The 22,667-nt window shown below is 36.0% G+C and overlaps 4 protein-coding genes across 4 annotated transcripts; 2 read left to right on the top strand and 2 right to left on the bottom strand.

Annotated features, from left to right (window-relative positions):
• Window positions 1-3,999: 3,999 nt before the first annotated feature.
• On the top strand, window positions 4,000-6,418 carry LOC116005605 (patellin-6). The gene is made up of 4 exons (XM_031245849.1): window positions 4,000-4,875; window positions 4,953-5,077; window positions 5,371-5,512; window positions 5,938-6,418. The coding sequence occupies exons 1-4, from the start codon at window positions 4,129-4,131 to the stop codon at window positions 6,196-6,198; spliced, it is 1,275 nt and encodes a 424-aa protein (XP_031101709.1). The 5' UTR covers window positions 4,000-4,128; the 3' UTR covers window positions 6,199-6,418.
• Window positions 6,419-12,835: 6,417 nt separating this feature from the next.
• On the top strand, window positions 12,836-15,131 carry LOC116006400 (aldose reductase). Its single transcript, XM_031246751.1, has 7 exons — window positions 12,836-13,050; window positions 13,164-13,288; window positions 13,401-13,488; window positions 13,840-14,046; window positions 14,152-14,223; window positions 14,575-14,811; window positions 14,883-15,131. Exons 1-7 carry the CDS (start codon window positions 12,910-12,912, stop codon window positions 14,970-14,972), a joined length of 960 nt encoding a protein of 319 aa, XP_031102611.1. The 5' UTR covers window positions 12,836-12,909; the 3' UTR covers window positions 14,973-15,131.
• Window positions 15,105-17,962, bottom strand: LOC116006399 (probable protein phosphatase 2C 65). The gene is made up of 5 exons (XM_031246750.1): window positions 17,312-17,962; window positions 16,684-16,980; window positions 16,226-16,343; window positions 15,923-16,146; window positions 15,105-15,669 (listed from the first exon to the last, which is right to left on the bottom strand). The coding sequence occupies exons 1-5, from the start codon at window positions 17,546-17,548 to the stop codon at window positions 15,280-15,282; spliced, it is 1,266 nt and encodes a 421-aa protein (XP_031102610.1). The 5' UTR covers window positions 17,549-17,962; the 3' UTR covers window positions 15,105-15,279.
• Window positions 17,963-19,142: 1,180 nt separating this feature from the next.
• On the bottom strand, window positions 19,143-21,307 carry LOC116006921. Its single transcript, XM_031247442.1, has one exon. The coding sequence runs from the start codon at window positions 20,874-20,876 to the stop codon at window positions 19,329-19,331; it is 1,548 nt and encodes a 515-aa protein (XP_031103302.1). The 5' UTR covers window positions 20,877-21,307; the 3' UTR covers window positions 19,143-19,328.
• Window positions 21,308-22,667: the final 1,360 nt, after the last annotated feature.

Genomic DNA, 22,667 nt, shown 5'->3' with positions numbered 1-22,667 from the left:
CCCCATTCTGCAACTCTTTCTGGCGTTATGCTACCCTTTAGTTGTCCCATTAGTTGAAAAAAGAAAAAGGGGACGAAGAGTATAACTAGGACTGTGGTACAACTCTAGAAGTGAAAGTGAAGCAAAATTCATCTCTTTTTTCGGTAAGGTGTTTTTATTTATTTATTTATTTATTTTAGGACTTTAGTACATTTTTTTTTAAAAATAAAGTTGCTAATTCATTAATTATAAGTTGAAACGTTTACATTAAAGATAGATGGAATGGTCAAACATTCCGTACATTCAGAGTTTCAGACATAGAAATAACTTCCTTAGCAATGTTATAAAAAATTTGATCCGTAGACTGTTTCACAAATTTGAAGCTGAATTTTTTGAATGAACTTAAAGCTTCTTAAATGATTTGGTCAAACGTACCCATGACTGACACTGATTGAATAATCGTCTTGCACACCACCTGAGTATCTATTTTCATTCTTCTATCGATTGACAATATCTACTGTTACTGAATTCCGTTTATTAATATTGATTTTAAATGTTTGGTTAAAAGCCAATGACATTGGTCTAGTGACACGAAGTGACTTTTTCAAATGGATTGTATATCATGAGTTCAAGCCCCTAACTCTTTGTTTCCAGTTACATTGTAACAGAGTCAGCCAAAATTGATTTAGGCGTCAACATTTTTTTGTGCTTAATTGTATTATTGACTTCGATGCTTAACGTCTTATTATTATTATTATTATTATTATTATTATGTACTAGCATTTTATATAAAGGATATTAATGATTTTTAAATACTTATTTTATTTCTAATCCTTTTAGTAATTATGTAATACAAATTTATCTTTTTCATTAACTGGAGGGTAATACCCAATAACGCACAAAGTGTTTAAGCATTACAGTCATTACCCCAAGACAGAAAGCCGCTAATGTCATCCTCTAACAGCCCAAGTGCTTCAAGCAATAAAATAAAATTTATATTCTATTCCTTAATTATCTATTCTATTTCTATGAATAATTATTATTATTTTTTAATTTATTCCGTGAACCAAACATAACTACAGGTTAAAATAGTAAAATGACAAAAGTTAAACAAATTATTTACTCCTTTTACTCCTTTATCTTCAATTGCGATGAAAACAATAAACTATATTTAAATAGTTTAGCCGCTTTTTTGAAGTGCAAGGTTATTGTAAAACCGGTGCATGCTCGAAATTTTAAAAAATAAAAATAAAAATGAATGAGCTGTGGAGCACATATAAAAATTGAAGGAAGTACGATTGGACAATGCCCCAAAAGTCAAAAGTAAAAATTGCCCAAAACACAAATTAACTTTTGTCATATTTAACCATTTTTAATTCTATTTCTAATCCCCTTTTCTTCACCACTCCCTATATTTATTGTAATCAACACAAACTTCGTTTCGTGATGGGGCCCTCTACTCCCCTTCAATTACTCCTTTATTTTCAATACTTCACTCATTTTCCGTGTATACTATGTGTGTTTTTACCTTTTTTACGTGATATGTTTTGATCCATTCACAAAAATATAATGATAGTTTTGTCTTATAATAAATTAATAATACACCTATCATTCTTCTTTTGAACAGGTATCACTAAACATACCAATAATCTTATAGCCAAGTGACATGAAATGATTTTTTCTCGTAGTGTCTATATTAGACTTATTATACTTACCAAATATAACATATTCTAATTGCCTGTTTAGTTGGATGTAGTTTGGTGGGAATTGCAATTCAGTGAATTCCCAAACTACAGTGTTTGGTTGCAATTCATGGAGAGGAGGGGCAATTTGTTGGTGTAAAGACAATTTTGCACATCCTCCCAAACCCTTTGTTTTTTTTAAAAAAATTTGAAAGAATTATTATTATTATTTTGAAAGAATTATTATTATTATTATTATTATTATTATTATTATTATTATTTGAATGAATTATTATTATTATACTTATTATTATTATTTTGAATGAATTATTATTATTATTATTACTATTACTACTATTACTATTACTGCAACATAATGGCATTTTAGTCATTTTGTCGCTTCTTACCTTTCAATTCCCTGTACCCCTATTTCTGCATACCAAACACCGTAATTTCAAGTCCTACTTTATTTATTGAATTGCAATTCCACCGAATTACAATTATTTTCCCTCCTAATTCCCTTCTTCCAACTAAACGCAACGCCCTGTAATTGATATAAGCCATGCATGTCTTTTATTACTTATTTTTTTCTCCAACAAAATCAGGATGAGGATATAGGGTTTTCCCTAGGACACTTTTTTGTGGTTTTTTTCATTGGAAGCAACTATTGCCTTATCATCTTTATATGTCTTGTCACTGCCATGTAAATACGTACATTTGGGGATGCAGAGAGGCCCCAAGTCATGCAATCATTATGGCATCCTTTGAATGTAAGCTGCGAATTTATAATTTTGCATGAGGGATGCAGTGGTAGTACATGTACAATGTTGTTGCAATATTAAGATTAGTTTCTTTCATGGTCTTCATATATGGCAGAGGTGAATGAGTGTGTGAATGGGAGTGATCCATGAATATATATAAAAGACAAGATCCATCCGGAATACATATATGTGTATAAAAAAAATTCCATCCGGGTGAAAAGTTAGCCCCTTCCATATTTATGTTTGCCAAATATTTCAAACTTGGTCTTGGTCTGTCCCACCCACCCCCAACAATGTCCCACATTTCAACATATGAGTTTCACGTTTCACGGTGTTTTTTTGTTAGCCATGAGATTACCATTTCTATTATTGTTGGTTCTTGTCCTAGGCATTTGTCAAGTGGCTCAACAACTATACTTGAATTGAAATTCATTTTCAGTGATAAGGTGAGAGTTTGAACTCCATAGATAATTTAGAGATGAATTCTGCTAATTTGGTATGAGCATAGGATTGAATTGAAAAAGATACAACTTAGTGTATGAGTCAAAACTAAGCAAGTCGTTGGTCTATTTATTGTTGGACTACAGGGTTGTTTAGTTGTTTCATATGTGGTAGATTGTGAGCAATGACACATAATCGGGTCTTGATATTGATAGTGTGAGAGTTTCACTTAATGTGGTGGGCTCTTTGCCGTTAGTCCTTTTACCTAATGGGTCATTGAGTCATTGTGATTTATCACTACTATCCTGTCGGGTCAATGTGTGGAAGCCAAAGTGCTGAGAAATTTCGTCATTTGTGGTGAAAAATATTATTATATTGTTGGTTGTTTGGGTTTTTCTTGGAATAATTTTAAAGACAATTTGAAATGATTTGATAAAATTTCATGGGTAAATACCTATAATTAATGTTATTGGGATGAATATATGTTCAAAATATGAAGACTTTCTTTTGATTAATAGAAAAATCTTGAAGGCACAATTAAGACTAAATTCATATTAGTCCCATGAAAGAGTTTCACACTACGATATTTGTATTTACAACTTTACTAGTAACCAACTAACCACTATTGTATATAATCATTTGCATAAGAAGAACAAAGTTTTAATTAAAATATGTAATGCCCCGTACTTAGAATTACCTACATCATTCTGAATATTCGTGTACACTTTATATTACCTACTGTTCATAGACTAATAATACAGTACGGAGAAACAAGTCACGAACACATGCTCAACAGTTTTATTATTTTTAAAGTTTTGTGTATTATTATATCTTTAGAATTTGAGTTTTTAATGATTTTTTTTAGTGATAAGAAATCATAGAATTTGAGTTTTTAATGATTTTTTAGTGATAAGAAATCCGTAACTATTACTCGAGCATGTAGACTAAATAAATTCTGAATTGATACTAGAAAATCAAGAATTACAAAGAATTAAACAAGTAAGTTATTCGTAATTGACTAATTCTACTAAAAAAAATTTGTAATTATCAAGTCAAGAATCAGTGTGATTTTAATGATTTTATTTAGAAAATAAATGGATGGGTAACAGCGCCCAATCACAGGACACGCCGTGCTTTTCATCCTTTTGTCTCTCTACCTGCCATCCTCACTTACTCTCTCTGTTCATTCACTCCCATACCTCCACCATTCTTCTATCCAAACAACCCCTTAAAACCCACTTGTTTAACATTTCAAGTTTCCAACAATGGAATCCGAATCCCCCATTTCAATGCACCAGCCTCTCCATTTCCAGCAAGACGACGACGCCTCTCCCAAGCCCATCAAGAAGAGCTTAGTCAGCACGCTCATGGAGGCCGCCGCCCTCCGCAGCCCCTCCTTCAAGGAAGACACTTACTACATCTCCCACCTCAAACACTCCGAGAAGAAAGCCCTCTCCGATTTCAAACACACCCTCGCCGCCTCCTCCTCCTCCTCCGCCAACGCGTCCATGTGGGGCATCCCGCTTCTCTCCGCCGCCGGCGCCGACGACCGCGCCGACGTCGTCCTCCTCAAATTCCTCCGCGCCCGCGACTTCAAGGTGGGCGACGCGCTCCACATGCTGGAGAAGTGCGTGGGGTGGAGGAAAGAGTTCGGAGCGGACGACGTCGTAGAGGAGGACCTGGGGTTCAAGGAGCTCGAAGGAGTGGTTGCGTATATGAACGGATTCGACAGACAGGGACACCCTGTCTGTTACAACGCCTACGGCGTGTTCAAAGACAGGGAAATGTACGAGAGAATCTTCGGAGACGACGAGAAACTCCAGAGATTCCTGCGGTGGAGAGTCCAGGTTCTTGAGCGAGGGATTAAGCTCCTCCATTTCAAACCCGGCGGCGTAAACTCCATTATCCAAGTCACCGATCTCAAAGATATGCCCAAACGAGAACTCCGTGTCGCCTCTAATCACATCCTCTCTCTTTTCCAGGACAATTACCCAGAAATGGTGGCCCGCAAGGTTCCATCTCTAACTAAATAGTTGGATTTATTTATGTTTATATATTCTATAAATTTCATTTTCATTTTGATCTGCAGATTTTCATCAATGTGCCATGGTACTTCAGTGTGCTTTACTCAATGTTTAGCCCATTCTTGACCCAAAGAACAAAGAGCAAGTTCGTGATCTCCAAGGAAGGCAATGTTGCCGAGACATTATACAAGTGGGTATCATCAATATCGTCTTAATTTTTAATCATTATTATTAAACGAATCTTAAACTCGTTCCCTTGCTGTCTTTAATGATCTTGTCTGATTCGAAAATGACTATGTTTTCTGCTTTTGGTGTTTAAGATAATGCCACGTTTGGGTTTATGAAACTAAACATTTAATTTACTTGTATAATTGCTATATTTGTGTCCTTTGTTTCATTCTTCTGTTTTGTTTCTTTTCAAATTTCAAATTTCAAATTTTCGCTTGTCTTGAGGTGGATCTTTCGTCTGTCCTGTGGGATTAGGTTCATCAGGCCGGAATATGTGCCAGTCCAGTATGGCGGTCTGAGTCGACCCAGCGATTTGCACAACGGTCCTCCTAAACCGGCCTCCGAGTTCACTGTCAAAGGAGGGGAGAAAGTCAACATTCAGATTGAAGGCATTGAGGTTTAATTTCTTCACAAAATTTCTTTGATTTTATTCAATTTTGCACAAAAAGATAAATTCCTCAACTTTTTGTCACGTTTGCTAGCACCGTATTAAATGTAACGTGTGAACTCGGTTCTGGGTTTCACCCTCTGAGCTCCAAGAATTAACTGCACCCACCAATTTTTCACTAACAATATTATACTATAGACCTGGGTTCACATTACAAGTTGTACCCGTCACAATTTAATACCGAATGTTCAAATTGTGAACATTCCGTATGTAAATTTTGTATTTTGAACTCGAGTCTTCAAAATAATTTGCCTTATCCCTATGAACCCTACCCATTTTTTCTGCCTCTCCAAAAGTCATCTTCAACCTCGTATTAATTACAGAGAATTAGGAAGACAATAATTGAGGTTGTTTTTGGATAATTACGTTGTTAGGGCGGCGCGACAATAACATGGGACATAGTGGTGGGAGGATGGGAGTTGGAGTACAGCGTGGAATTTGTACCCAACGCCGAGAGCAGCTATACCATCGCCGTGGAGAAGCCGCGGAGGATTGCCGCCGGGGAAGAGGCGGTTCACAACTCTTTCAAGTCGCCGGAGGCCGGGAAATTGGTGCTCTCCGTCGACAACACGGCTTCCCGGAAGAGAAAAGTGGCGGCTTATCGATACCTAGTCCGCAAATCATCGACCATCTAATAATGCTTTTTACAAATAGTAATAAAGAATCTTTTGGGTTGCTTTTAGTTGGCCGGCCACGCTAATCTCTTTTCTTTTTTTGTTTAATCATTTCTTTGAGGGGCTTAATTACCTTTGTGATGCTTGGTAACTTTTAATTATATGTACTTGGTGGGTGTACTTACTACTAGCTTAGTGGTATGAATATATATATATAAATGGTGTTATTATATTTGCTTAATTCTTAGTCATCAAATACAATACTCACCAAATACAATTGCTAACTATATAATGTGATCACGTTTTTTGTAATTTTTTCACTATTGACAATGTAAACGTGACCCAATCATCTTTTATGCAATCTTTCCTTGCATATTGAATACATGACCTTATATCACTGAAAAAAAGAGAGTAAAATACTCATAAATTAATTACTTACGGTTAAAATACTAATTTTTTTTTATTAAATTACATATAAAGATTTGTCAATTTGATTTGCATCTGAATATGAATTTATAATAGTAGACTAGATTCTTGACCTTGTGGGATCACTTCTGCAATGGCCAATGGACACAAATCTAGAGTGTCTTTATTAGTTGTGAAATTCAACAAGAAAATGTGAATGCAGATTTGAATTTGTACCCAAAAAAAAAAAAAAAAAAAAAAAAAAAAACTTTGGTTAGCTTTGTCTGTGGAGGGCCACACTCTGCTAAGACTTTAGACAGCAATATCCTGATGGAATTGAATAGGATTATCATTATTATTATTTTGGGTATATATTTAGATTCCCAAATGTCCTACATTTTCTTACCAAAATTTACTTTCTTATATTCATAATTATTATATTAAAACTTCTTATATTTCCTGTTCAAAGCTTCCGTCCCGGATATAAGTGGAGAAAAGATAAATTATAAGATGTGTCTCAACTGATCGATTTATAAATTCTAAATACATGCTTTCATTTTTGGTCAGAGGTAAATTTGAATTATACACTATGCGGCTGTTAATAAAGTAAAATTTATATATATTTATTTTTTGAAAAAGTTAGTTTTTAAAAAAAATAGTTGTGAATAATGTTTTGTGATGAAAGGAACATTACACAGAAGCCATAATGTTTTGGGTGAATGTTTGGATTATTGGGCATGCATGCTTTTTGGGGAAGAGTAAAAGGGGAAAGCGTAATGAAAGGGAGAAGTGGATATTGACTGAACCATAGTGGTGCTGGCCTGGGATTCAAAACCCCCCAAAAGAAAAAAAAAAAATCAAAAAAAAAAGAAGAAAGCAAAGTGGGGGTGGGGTCAACCTCTGCCAAAGAACAACGTGTTGTGTTTTCTAGCGTTTTATTTAATCATCATCACTGCATCAATAGATTTTCTTCTTCTTTTTTTCTTTTTTATTTTTTGTGATTTGATATCATTGTTTGTCACTTCTGAAATGTGAAGAAGGTGACAGAACTACATACACTCATACAGTACGAGTGGTGGTTTTGTGTTCTTCAATATTGGGTACGGCAATATATATATGCAATCATCTAGCTATATATCTGTACATACCAATAAGTCTTTATGTGCAATTAATGGTGGTCTTCTTTTCCTTTCTTTTTACCATTTCCATTGCCTTCCCCGTCTCCGAGGTGGCCTGCAATCTCTGCGTCACCTTCCCTTATTTCCCATCTGCTTACACACTTTGGAAGATTCCCCACTCTCCCCTTTAATTTCTCATTTGCTAATTACATTTTTTCACCCAACTTTACACCCTGCCCTTTCATCACAAAATACCATATTATGATGATTAGGCAAATAAGTTACCATGCATTGTAACTTTTCTCTATGTGTTTTGTGTTAGTTACCATAAGAAAATATTACGTGTACACCCAAGATATACTCTCTAATTGGGAGTACACATGGACAGCTCAACTCATCACATAAATGAAGTTTAGGAGAAAAGATCAGGATCGAGTCTCACCACCCCGTATGGGGACAACCTCTCAAAGTGAGAGGGGCTCGTATGCAGTAAGCAAAGGTCTAACATTTATGTTCAATTGAGTTATCATGATTTACTTCCTCCCATATACTTTGTCGAGGGTCGTGGGGGCCCCTTAGGGTTGGGAATTTTTTTGAAGGAAAGTTATACTCCCTAGGTACTTTTATCACCTCACACAAAAGTTTGATGTTGACACTTTTTTTGTGACCCACAGAATGAAGATAACCTATCATATCTTGCCACGTATGAAGTAAAAGTGATGGAGTAGAAAATGAGAGTAGTCCATGTAGTAGAACTCGTTACCATAATATCACAAAATAACCTTTCTAAAAAAAAAAAGTTAACATGCATTGTGTTAGTATAACCTGTCACAAAAAGGTTTGTCAAATGGGTGAAAAATGATTCTTGTATCAAGAGATCACGAGTCCGATATTTGTCAACATTGTATTGGTCGAATCTGTCATATTGAGTCTTAGCTTCTTAGTGCGGTCTACCTCTCTTGTGTAGTTTGTGAGCTATTACATAAGAGCGAAATTTACCCAATTCATACTCAAATAGTGACTATGAGATTCCATCGTCATCGAAAAAGAAATAGTATAACGTGTAAAATATAAAGTACAATATTGTACAACAGACCACCCAGTAAAATGTTATATAAAGAGTGATACTAAACATACTCTTATTTTCTGCCCCATTTTATATATTTCTTGCTTACATGGCATACTTTGATTCATTAAAAAATGTGGGCCAAAATTTTTATTTATTATTTAGGAAAAATGACACTTTTCCCCCTATGTTATGTGCATATAGCACTTTTTCCCCCTGTGCTATTAAAGTGACATTTTTCCCCTAAAATGTTAAATTGACATTGTTACCCTTAAAAATAATTATTTCATTTATTTTTCTTTTCCAACAAATTATTACTTATATGTATGGATGATCACGATTCGGTTCGAACCTAACCAAAAACTGTAACAATCATACCGAAATAGTATGAACGGTTCTGGTTACGATTCAGAACTGAAAAAAATAAAATTAAATAATTGTTGAACCGTGAACTGGAACTTAACCACAGTCATATATATAGTGAAAATGATCAAACACTTATTTTGATAAATCAGTACGGTTCGGTTCCAATTTCGATTTTGAACCGCCAATCAAAACTTATTTATTTATTTATTTTTATAATTTTATTTCTTATTTAAAAAGAGTCTAAATTTAACAATTATTTTATTTTATTTTTTCGATTCTGAATCGTAACTGTAATCGTCTATACTATTTAAGTTCAATTGCTACGGTGTTCGATTAGGTTCGTATCGAACCGTGATCTTCCATACATATTAGTAATAATTGGTTGGAGAATAAAAATAAGTGAAATAGTTATTTTTAAGGGCAAAAATGTCAATTTAACATTTCAGGGGAGAAAATTACCACTTTTAAACTAACTGAGGGTGAAAAACTACCACTTTAATAACACAGGGGGAAAAAGTGCTATAAGCACATAACATAGGGAAAAAAAGTGTCATTTTTCCTATTATTTATTTTCATCTTCCTCCAATAAAATTAAGACACATGTGAGAGTTTTACTCTCTTAAAGTCCACTTATCATTTTTCATATATAAATTGTGATATTTAAATTATTATTAACTAAATTCTATAGTGTTATATATTTTGTAGAGTTGTACTTTACCGAAATTACATGGGGAATGTATAATTTGGAAAACACAAAATACAACATTGCATGCTCATCAGTCATCAGCACATGGTAGAATAAATTTTTCTAAGATGATTATTATGTAAGTGTGATATTTTGAGTTATATCTTACGTTGTTTTTTTAGATTTTAATAAAATACATTTGTAATTGTGAAGGATTATGTAATTTTAATTTCTCCCTTTTTTACGTTATAATAAAATATATTTTGTAGTTGACCCGTCTCACAGATAAGATCTGTGAAACAATTTTACACAAGTGTGACCTTTTTAATAAATTGAAAATAATTCAAAGATATTCACTTATATCATTTTACATGTGTTATTTGTTACTATATTACTCCGTATTAAACTAAGTTTCTTTCTTCATTTTTTATTTTCCATTTTAAAAATATTAATAATAACTTAAATATTATACACTTAAATGAGAATGAAATTACTAGCTTAGAATACTTTTTCTTAAAGTATGCCTTAGGTGAGATCATATAGATGTAATGCTTTTGAGTAAAATGTAATATTTTTATGAATTTAATAAAAATATTAAATTTTGACTAAAATTTATTATATGTTTCGGGATTTTCTTATATAAGAATTTTTCTGTTTTCATTATTTATTTTTATTGCTTATTGAAAAAACTTCTAAAAAACAGTTGAAAAGACATTTTGGTTTGGTAGCAAAAGAAGTGGCCAAGTGTCCATGGGTGACACGGTATTCACAAATAACGTGTCGTTTACGTCTGGGTTAAATGGTACCATTTCTTGTGTTCCCAATAGTGAAGGATTTACTACTACTAGTTGTACAATATCTTTGGTTATTTATTTATTTACTAAGTACAATATCTTTGTTGTGTTGCCAATAGTGAAGGATTTACTACTACTACTTGTACAATATCTTTGTGTGGTGGATCAATGAGGGTAAAATGTACTCACAAAAAAAAATGAGGGTAAAATGTCAAGTCAATAGTTCAAAGTAAGTCTATCGTTATTATAAAATACTCCCTTAATTATAAAAATAGATTGTATTTTTACATTATTAAAATTTAAATTCTTTTTACTATTTTTTCGAAAATATATAAAATTTCATCTAATTTTTAAAAATAATTTCTTTTCGTATAACAAATTTAAAAAAATTCAAAATAAACCATTTTTTTAGAATACTATTGACTCTGTTACTAGTATGTAACCACTGAGGATCAAACTTGTGACCTCTCATTTAGGAGGGCCACAACTATGTCGCTTGACCATAAGGCCTTTGACAATAATTAGCTTTGTTAGCGTGTAAGTAACCATGCACTATTATCTTTTAAAAAAGATCGAGAGTTCGAACTTCCTCTTGTATAAAAAATCAATCTAGCCACCACTTTAACCTTTAATAATTTTGCGGGTAATCTTTGCACGGAATTAGTACTCCGTATTACATATTGTATGCAGTGGAATGATGTACCCTAGTAAAGTAGTATTCCATGAATTGAGTTGAGTTTGATTGAAATTTAAGATCTTGCTCATGGAGAAGTTCTAGTAAAGTTTTTGAGAAAATTTGTATAATCGTGGAGTCAGCAGAGAGATGAAAGATTTTTTTTTTTAAGGAATAAAGAAAGAACAAGAAAAAAGATCAAGCCTAGGCTACTTGTGCTTTTGCTAAGCACATTAGAGTCAATTTATCTACTTGCAAGTTGCAACCAAGAACCCAACCACTAAGAATGTTCTAAGTTACTTGAGCGATAGTAATACACTACATGTACGATGTGTACAAATTTTAGTTATAATGGGGTTAGAAGGCTCTAATGAAGTTGGGAAGTGGAACAGATTTATGCTTGAAAATATATTTGTCCACAAGGTAGAACATGTGTTGGAGATCATCTCATAAGGTTCTACAATTTATTGAATGATACTGCCTCACATTTATTTGAGCGTATATTGTTCAATGAAATTGTAGTTATATCAAAATGATATTGTAGTTGTGTTGAAAGGAAATTACAATGTATATAAAGTGAAACTGAATAATAGTTTAACATATTTGAGTGTATAGTGTTGAATGAAACTATAGTTATATCTAAAAGAGACTGTAATTGTGTTGAAAGAAAACTGCAGTGTATATAAAATGAAATTGAATAACAATTTCATATATTTAATTTGAGTTTATAATGTCGAATGAAAATGTAGTTATATCAAAAAGAAATTGTAGTTGTGTTGAAAACAAACTGCAGTGTATATAAAATGAAAATGAATATGTTATACTAATATAGAGGCATAGAGCTACTTTACTTCTAACGGTGCGGACGAATGCCATTTCTTTTCATTAGAAAAAACTCGCACCGTTTTGGACCATGGTCCACAGTATAATTTGCGGTGGACATTATATATGGGCTAAGGCCCACCAGCTTTGTTTCCCTTTCCGACAAAGAATGGCCTGCAAGACTCAGAAGATTATAGACGTACTATATTAGCTGGGCTTCATACAATTTTCGACCCAATCAATGAAAGTTAAATTCGATCAGAAGTTCATAAATAGTTGGTGTATCGAATGTAGTAATGTACCCCGTCCCATTTTGTTTTTCTGATTCGGTTAATGACTGGAGTTATTTTTAATTCAATTTTTTTATAATATTAAATTTAGTATTAGTATATACAATTTATATATTTAGAAACTACATTAAAAGTATTATTAAACACAAAAATTTAAATTTAAAAATAATTAAAAATTACTAAAGAAAATAAGCAATGAAGAAAGAGTTTGTTTGACAAATGAATAAACATGAGAGGTAAAATGGACAGATGGCGAATTATACCATGGATCATGATTTGCATGGTTCACAACTATGTTCGGTTACTGATAATCCGATACGGTGGCACTGGGTTTACAAGAAAAGAAAAGACACGTGGTTTGCCCAGTTTTGGGACAGGTTTCATGAACCGCCGGACGTGTATCCTCTGGAATGTCTCTCTTCCAACCTCCATATACACTTCCACCCTTTGTTTCTACGAAGCTTCAAACTGCAAACTAAGAAGAAACCAAGAAGAAAATAAGCTAAGCAGAAAATGGCGCAGATGACGGTAACAGCCGGAAATGAGAAAGTGGGATCTTTCAGGCTGCTGAGCGGCCACATGATCCCAGCCATAGGGCTTGGCACCTGGAAAGCCCAAAACCCCAGAGATAATGTATACACCGCCATTGTTGAGGTGCCCATTCTTCTTTTTTTCCTTTTAATTCAAGGCTAGTCTAAGTTGATTATTGGATTATACATTTGTAATTAAATGTTGTTGTGTAATGTTAATGATTGTTGTGGGTGCAGGGTGGGTATAGGCATGTTGATACGGCTGCCCAGTATGGAGTCCAGGAGGGGGTAGGAGAGGGACTGAAAGCTGCCATACACGCCGGAGTTGAGCGAAAAACTCTGTTTGTTACATCTAAATTATGGTACCAAATATATATATGAGTGCTCAATATTTACATTAATTACATACTATAAATCTTGGAAACCCAGAGTTATAAATTTTACAGTGTTGTGCTCTAATTGTTGGATTTGCAGGTGCACTGACTTATCACCTGACAGGGTTCGCCCTGCACTCATGAGCACACTTCAGGAGCTGCAACTTGATTATCTTGATCTTTTTCTGGTAAAAATTTATGCTTTTCTAACCCATTATCCCAGGTTGTTACAAGTTTAATTCAAGCAAGAACGACCTATAGGCCCTGACTAGGGCAACATAAACAGGTTTACCACATTGTGGTACACTTTAGGAGCTGCAAATTGATTATCTTGATTTTTTTTGGTAAAAATTTATGCTTTTGTAACCCATTATCCCAAGTTACAAGTTTAATTCCAGCAAAAACGACAGTACTTATAGACCCAGACTAGGGCAACATAAATTGATTTACCAGTCCTTTATTTGTTGAATTTATCGGCTAGGGTCACAAGTCTTTTTTATGCGTGTAATAATGGAGAATATGGTTTTTTTGGTGAACAGATTCATTGGCCATTCCACCTGAAGGAGGGAGCTAGCATGCCTCCAAAAGCCGGGGACGTCTCAGGCTTTGACATGCATGGAGTTTGGAGAGAAATGGAGAAGCTTGTTGCAGATAAACTGGTGAGAGATATCGGAGTCTGCAATTTCACTGTCAAGAAACTCAACAAGCTTCTAGACATTGCCAAGATAAAGCCTTCTGTTTGCCAGGTGAATATTGCTTCCACATCCTATATAAATGGCATGGCATCTGGTATCATTATAGAAATTCATTCTAACTGGGAATTCATTATATTTTGTCTGCATATATCTCAGATGGAGATGCATCCGGGATGGAGGAATGACAAAATGTTAGATGCTTGCAAGGACAACAACATCCATGTGACGGTAAATAAACTTCATTTAAAACTCAAATTTCCTTAGTAACTTAGGAATTCCTTCGTAGTCACGCCCACCTTGTAACCCTGATCAATAAAGAATCACAAAAAAGTAAATCGGTCTCAACCTTTGTACACCTTGTGACCTTAACAGATAAAGAATGACAATGAGCTAAATCCATTTAGGTTGTCTGCCAACCTTGTGATCCTATTTGATAAAGGGAATAAATCAATCTAGGTTACCGGTTTGTGATCCTAACTTACAAAGATCTAAATCAGCTTAGATAAGCTTATAGTTGACCTTCTCAAACTGAGAAGATCATCAATAAGTCGAATTTGTAACTTCATAATTGGTTCTCAGGCTTATTCACCTCTGGGTTCGGATGAACGTGATCTTGTGCATGACCCCATGGTAGAGAAGGTGGCGAAGAAACTGAACAAAACCCCTGGGCAAGTTCTTGTGAAGTGGGCTATTCAAAGAGGCACCAGCACCATTCCCAAATCAAACCATGCTCACCGGATCAAAGAGAACATTAGCATATTCGATTGGGAAATACCCAAACAAGATTTCGAAGCTCTTTCCAGTATCCCAGATCAGGTAATAACTCTTTTTCTGTCAAATATATATTTCCTTTTGAATCCTTAACTAAACAAGAATGTATTCTACAGAGACGAGTTCTCAACGGGGAAGATATGTTTGTGAACAAGACCGATGGGCCTTTCAAGAGCGTTGCAGATTTATGGGATCATGAAGATTAATTAGGTTCTGTTAGGGAGTTTCAAATGGAATAATTAAAGGTGTAAGCTTAGAATTGTTAAGCATACATAACATATATAATCCAAACTATCAGCTTAGGCTTTTAGTTGAGATAGTTGAGATGTAGCACCTGATTAATTAAATGAATAAAAATCTTTGAATTCAGTTGTGGAAAACTTGCGCGACATTCTTGATTATGCATCTACATTTCAATTTCTTTAGTTTGCTCAAGTCATTTACATCTCTTTGAACAAAAATAATGTAGACAATAAATTCATAGCCTCTACATACTCAAAATTTTAGCTCAGATCAGCTCGGTATTGGATGATACCTAGGTCTGCGACGGTGGCGTCCCGCGGAATCCGGTTGCTCTCCTCCGTCCTCTCCGTCCTCATTGCCCTTGTAATTGAGGAGCGTGTCAAGCCCGTCGTCGGTCTCAACGATGGCGGAGTTCTCCTCGTTGCCGCTGGTCTCCGGGAAGCTCATGTTAAGCCGAGCCTGGGACACGGTTTTCAGTATCATTGGTTTCTGGCGTTTGAAGAAGAGGCACACCACTGCACAATCGTCGGTCTTGGAACGCGGGTACTTCTGTTTCCATGTCCGGACCGCCCGCTCCACCACCAGACGCGCCGCCATGGATCTCTTCCTCGCCGTCGCCACAGTTTTGATCACCTCATAGTTGCTCAGTACATCCCATATCTGGCACACAAAAATGTGTCACAACAACATTATAGTCCGTCGACAGCCAAGCTAGTCAACTGTTGATGGACTGTTTAATTTTCAATTGAAACAGTCAGCCAAGCTGGTTAGACTGTTGGTTAGACTGTTGATGGACTGTTTAATTTTAAACAGTTTATTGACCTTTTTAGTTTGAAGACAGCCAGAATTACAAGACACGGGATAGAGATTTTTGTCACAAGAAGTAGAATGGATATGTTATGATTTAACTTACACCATCGGAAGCTAGAACAACAAATTCATCTCTCTCGGAAATCTTTCTGTAGTAAATCTCAGGGACGGAGATGATGCCGTAGTCCTTTAAGCAGAAGTCTCCGAAAGCCCTAGCCATGGCGAGGCCAGGACAATCTTGATCAGGCATCCACACTCTATACACGTTTGGTTCTTCTGCAGTCGCCATTACTCTTCCTTTACAGCTCTTAATACGTTCAGATTCACCTAATTAGCACAACATATTATATCAGTTACGGTCAATTCTACTCCATATAACACGAAAAAGAAATGAAACGTAGCTTACTCGGAAGATTAGGCTTTAAGTCGACGGTGAGTTGTTCTGGAACAAGTTGATCCGTATCGTCTCTGGTGCACATTATGGCGCGAGAATCTCCCAGATTACCAATTATCAAATGTTCACCCTGCAAATTTCATACTGTTATAAAAATGCATATGTTGTATGATGGTTATTGAAGATTGGAGAAATTTGATTGGTAACAAGTATTACTAGCCCGCAGGGTGGGCCAAACCATTAGAGGCCCACCAAAAGGTGGGCCTCATAAGCAGGGTGGGCCAGACCATTAGAGGCCCACCAAAAAGTGGGCCTCATAGTCATACCTTTGGCGGGTCATGAGCTTTGGCCCCACCTCACCTACCTGTATTAACAGTGTAGGGGTGTCTATCCGATTCTATCTTTTTGTCACAAGGTCTAGAAATAATACGTTGGTTAATGCATAATTACTTTTTTAATGTTGATTATACCTGCTTGATTAGAGTAACAGATGTTGTGCCACTGCTGAAGCTGTCAATCATTTCCTCACCTTCAAGTCTCTCATCCATTTCCTTGAAGGATTGGAGGAAATTGGATTTCCACTTGGGAAACATTGGATGATGATGAATGTCCTTCTCAACATCATGGCTCTTGTCGCCGGTAGCCTTTGACGCCACTGAAAGCTTCGACGGTAACCCATCGCGAATGAATTGCGCCACTTTGTGGCCGTTGGGCCCGTGGCCGTCAAACACACCACAGAAGAATGAATTTTTTTCGCCCCCAAAGTGCTGAACATAATCATAACATCATTCACTTCGTTCAGAAATAAGACTGATAATGTGAAAATAAAAAATATTGTGTCGTGAACAATATAAATTCACAGTTACAAGTGTAGGTTCACAATAATAATGTGACCCTTAGGTTAACACAGCAATCCCGGTCCTACATGCGGAGCAGGAATTAGAACTAACACATCAATTCCATGTGGAGCAGGGATTGGAATTAACAATTCTGGTTTTCGTGCACACAGAGAACTAATACATTGCCGGGATTGGAACTTACGCAACATACTATAATGAAGATTCATGTAAAACAATGATGAAAGGGAAATGTGGGTACCTCCCAAACAGTCATGGCATCTTGATTGACACCCTTTTTGCCTTGTTGAGAATACATGGAAACAAATCTGGTAGATCCATGCACCCTGATACGAGCGCCGCAATCTCCTCTTCCTACGATGCCATCATGTTCTTCTTCAGCCTCCCTCTCCTCCCTGTTTTCTGCATTTTTACCTCGATTTCCATCGGGCTTTTTCACCCTCTGGCAGGTACAGCAAGCACCCATTCTTAGTCTCATGCAGCCCTTCAATAAATTGAACTTTTGGAGATCAATCAATCAATCAATGACATTCCATTTAGATCGACCCAATGGCCAAGATTGCAACTTTATCCAAGACAATGATCAAATCTTGGGGATTGAATTGATTCAGAATTGTTGGATTTACAACGAAAGGGACAAATGTTTTGGTTTCTAGTACAGAAAGTCACAAATCATGAATGTTTTGGAGCAAAACATTCATGATTTGTGGGGAAAATAATGAGATCAACTATGTTATTAGGAGAAAATTTGATATGTATTTTTGCCAGATTAATCGCCCAATATCAAACTGAGAAGAGGGGCTTTGTTTGATGGGGAAGATGAAGATGGCCACTGAATGTGGCACCTCTCACATCAATTTCACCTCTCTTATGTTTCTACACACCCCCTGCCCCTCTTCTCTCCCCTCCTTTCCTTTTTATTCTTAGTTATACATTTATGGTTTAACCTTCATCTTTTACCTTTCATTTTGATCCCCCCATTTTTGATGGGATGAGCTTTGACTCATTTACCTCCACAAGATTGAGTTATGGCATGGAGGGCTTCCAATTAAGTCCCTCTGGGTCTCAAATTTACCCACAACTCATTCCTCTAGGATTGTGGTTCTTTCAGCATGAATTTCAGACTCATTCTGATTTTTTAATTGTTAGTTAGGGAGGTAGAAGATGATAAGGTGCAAAAATGGTTCTTTGGAGACCAAGAGCAATTAGATGTTGCAAAAGATATAAAGAATCACAGGGTTTCAATCATTATTTAATCATTTTCCTCTGCAAGTTCATCAAGCACCATAAAATCAGAGAACTCCACAGTCTAATCACAGAATTTGCAGTGATAGTTCTGAAAAAGAAGAGGAACATTGAGTTCAAAGAACTGGAAAACAAATGATGCCTTTGAGGTTTAACAGCTCAATTTGGAGCAGGTTTAGCCAACCCAAATTCCACAAGTACATTTTTGCCCACAAAAGGCAAAAATCCGTCACCCCAAGACCCCACACACCAACCAGATAAGATAAAAAGGACTCGTATATGATGCCCATAAGGAAATAACCATATTGGGTGTAACTCCACATTGCAGCTGTCAAACTCAGATAAGATAAAAAGGACTCGTATATGATGCCCAAAAGGAAATAACCACATTGAGTTACAGCTGTCAAACTCGATCTGTATCCTTACACAGATAAGATAGAAAGTACTCGATCTGTATCCTTACACAGATAAGATAGAAAGGACCCGTGTTACAACTCGATATGTATCCTTACACAGATAGGACCCGTGTTAACAACTCGATATGTATCCTTACACAGATAAGATAGAAAGAACCCGTGCTAATGCCCGCAAAGAGACCATCACTTTTTTTTTTGAGTAGGTATAACTCCACATTGCAGCGGTCAGACTTGATCCAGTATCCTTACACAGGATCTACTATTATTAATTATATTTTTAGTCTTACATGAGAGTATGAGACAGTCTTGCATGATTACTATTCAAATTGAAATTTACACTTTGGATATCATCTCAATGTTCTTTCTATACATAGAAAACAAGGGTTTGTAATTCAAAGAATGGGAAGTAAAGATATGGAACAGCTTTGAATGTAGATTGATTTCTTTTGAAAGGAGCAAGAATAGATACAAATGAAATGAGAGTACAAGTAGCATCTAAATAAAAGAACTGGTATAATTTTCTTTTTCTGTAAACTGGAAAATGGCAACAGACTAAAGGAGGTGAAGTTAGACACAATGTTTCAGGGTTGCTATCAGTCACCACCATTGATGAACAAGAACTCCACTTTCTCTAAGAGAGGTAAACACATCCATGCACTGGTCATAGGTTTTCTCATACTTGGAACTCCTCTCCCCCGGGCAGCATTTCTGCCACCGGTTGTAATGGCATTCGAGAAACAGTTCATCGATCAGACAAATCGCCCCCGTCTCAAACAACCTCGGGATCAAATCGAATTCAGTCCCTTCCACGTCCATCTTCATCACCACGTAATCTCTCTCGCTCACTGCGCTCTTCAACCACTCAGCAAAGTCGAAAGCTTGTATCCTATCCACATCGCTCACAGCGTTGGCTGATGATTGAACCGGCTGAATTCTCCCCATTCCTCGCCCTTTCACCACGTCTTTGTCACCCGGGGTTTGGTTAATCTCGAAGAACAACGACTCGTTCTTGACCCAAGCGGCATATGGCAGCAATGTCACAGCTTTCTTGGTCTTGTACTCTTGATGAAACGTCTTGTCGGCCTCAATCGCATAAATCTCGAAGGTCTTGTTCTGTTTCGGGTATTGTTTCTTAAACCAACTCACAATGCTGGAGCCATAGCTCCTTGACCCAACATCAACATACACATATCTCTGCTTGAAATTGATATCAGCCATTGAAGTCAAGTACTTTATGTTCCCTATATTCTTCTTCAGAGTAATCCATGGCTTTTTCGGTTCCTCCATGATCAAAGGCTCAGCTTTTCTGATCAATTGCAGCTTGTAATCTGGAACAGAGCATTTAGTCCCAGAATTGGGATTTCTCAAGCCATGGCTATCACCTTCACCCTCTTTTTGCATAATAATTTCACGAATTGATAACAATTTTGAATCAAACCCATCAATATCCCTAGACTTCACCAATTTACAACAGTTAAACAAACCAATCAAAGAATTGAAACTATACGTATCTTTGGAACCTGTATGGACCACCAGAAACCCTTCGGGCTTCAGAGTCCTGCAAATCTCGCCCGCGAAGTCTGCGGGCTTCTTGGACTTATCGATCATTCCGGCGCCGGAAAATATGAAATCGAAGGAGTTATCGTCGAACGGCTGCTTAATACCCTGCCCGGAAACCACCAGCGGCTTCGACGCTTTCTTGAAAATCCCGACGGAGTCGGAAACTCCGATCTCTCTCAGGGCGAAAACGTCGGGACCCTTCTCCGTGTCCACGCAAAGGGCCTTCCAATACGGGTTCAAAAACCCCTCGGCGATCAGATCTTGAAACACCGACGAGTAGAACTTAGCCGCCTTCTGGAAATCCTTGGTGGCCCAGAGATCGGGGAGCTTGGGCTTCGCCGGAGCCGACTTTCCGACCGCCTCGCTCGTCATAACCGCCGCCGACGGCTTCGTGAGCTGTGTAGTCACGGAGACAATGTTGAAATTCTCCGGCAGAGAGAAGAAACAGAAGTCGCCTAGGTCACATGACTCCCCTCGCAGTGTCACAATATACGCGAACCGAAACCCAATAATTGCAACGCAAAACAAGAACACCCGCACCAGTATATTCCTCAGAAAACTCGATTTCCCGGCCCCGTGATCCATCCCGAACAAGATCCCTTGAAACTATACGCACACAATCTGTATCTAAAGCTTCGATTTTTCCCGTCTGAGAAGAAAAATAAGAAAAGGGTTCAGAGCGAGAGATTAAAAAAAACGCGGTTTATCGCGAACAGAATCGAGCGGAGGTGTGATTGGCACCCAAGAGAGAGAGATGAGCGATTGGATAAGAAAGGAGAGGGGAACGCATGATTTGGAGACGAAAACCAGAATCCGGAGAAGATGGTGGCGATGAATAGTGGGCGAAATTCACTCTACACAAGAATATTATTCCTATTCCCACCGGTTTTCACCATATTCAGAGTTTTCTAGAGAGAGAGAGAAAATGAAGAAGATGAAGATTAGCGGAAAGAAAGAGCGTAGGGTTTCCGGTGAAGAAGACACAGCGGGGTTAAAGTTAACCGGTTCAGACGGTTCAAGTGTTGACCACGCGGTATCGCCGAATAGTGGGCCAATGACGTTGGGTGTTAAAACCTATCCCTATCCCTATTCCTTATTACATATCGAATCCGTCCAATTTATAATTCTATCAAAACATATACTCTATTTTACATGTGAAAGCATTATTTTTGAGAGTGACGTGAGATTACAATATATATATATATATATATATATATATATATATATATATATATATATATATTAAAGATTATTGGTTATGAGTATATTTAATTTTACATGTTTATTTGAGATTTTGAGAATATAATTTTAAGTTAATTGTTAGATTGAGTTATATTTTAGATTATGTTATGTAATTTATTAAATGTCATTAATCTATGTATTTAAAATTAATAATTTAAGACATTTTGTATAAATATTTTAGATTATTTTCCAGTGTTAGTGTTTGATTGAGCTTATTAAATGAAAATTTTATGCTGCACTTTTTCTTCATTTTAACAAGATTGGCTTCAATTTGATTATCAAGGATGATCAATGAGTGTTTGTAGAATTGTAGTAGCAAATAATGAGTTTTTAAATTGCAAGTTAGACTAATGAATTGCATAAATGTTGGCATGAAAAGAGGTGTTCTCATGGCTTAAGAAATTGAGACATTCTTCTAAGATAAATTGTTTGGTGTTGGAACATAGAATTAAGCTTGATATAGTTGATCTCTCTTACACATGTCTATAGTTAAGAATTGTATTATTGTGAATCTATCTGTGATGTAGAATTTTGATAACATTAGGAGTTTCTTTTATTTATTAGAATATCAACTAATTCGGTAGTTCATTTAAGCTAGGGCTACAAGTTTCCAAACTGGTTACGGGTTTGGACCATCACTCTTCCTCCTTTTATTTGTAATGCTACAATTTCATAATAATACTATTTCATTTTACCTTTTAAAAAATATACATAATTATTTGGGTGTATTTGAAATGGTAAAAATAAAAAAAATCATACAACATAACCAATGCAACGATATAAAATCCAAGGTGAGAAGGGTAATAATCACATTACCTTGAAGCTAGATAACGCAAAATCTAACATGACAATAACATCATATTATATATGTTAATTGCCTCATAATTTAACGCAATATAAGACAGATATTCACATTACTTTGAAGATACTCATTTACACGTTCTCTAAATTATCTTACATAACTTAAATTAGACATAACAATGATAACATAAATATATAATGTTTACCATTTTAATATGAAAAGCATTAGAATATGATTTGAAGTTGGGTATATTAATGAGGAAAGCTACAAATTATGAATAGGCATGGCAGCTGGAATTTGAAAGGTGGCAACATCACGCCATCCCCTTCCCT

Source organism: Ipomoea triloba, chromosome 15 (genome assembly GCF_003576645.1).
Source record: "Ipomoea triloba cultivar NCNSP0323 chromosome 15, ASM357664v1".
Classification (NCBI taxonomy): Eukaryota; Viridiplantae; Streptophyta; class Magnoliopsida; order Solanales; family Convolvulaceae; genus Ipomoea; species Ipomoea triloba.
Note: the sequence above shows the minus strand (reverse complement) of the source record. Positions and strands in the feature narration are given on the sequence as shown.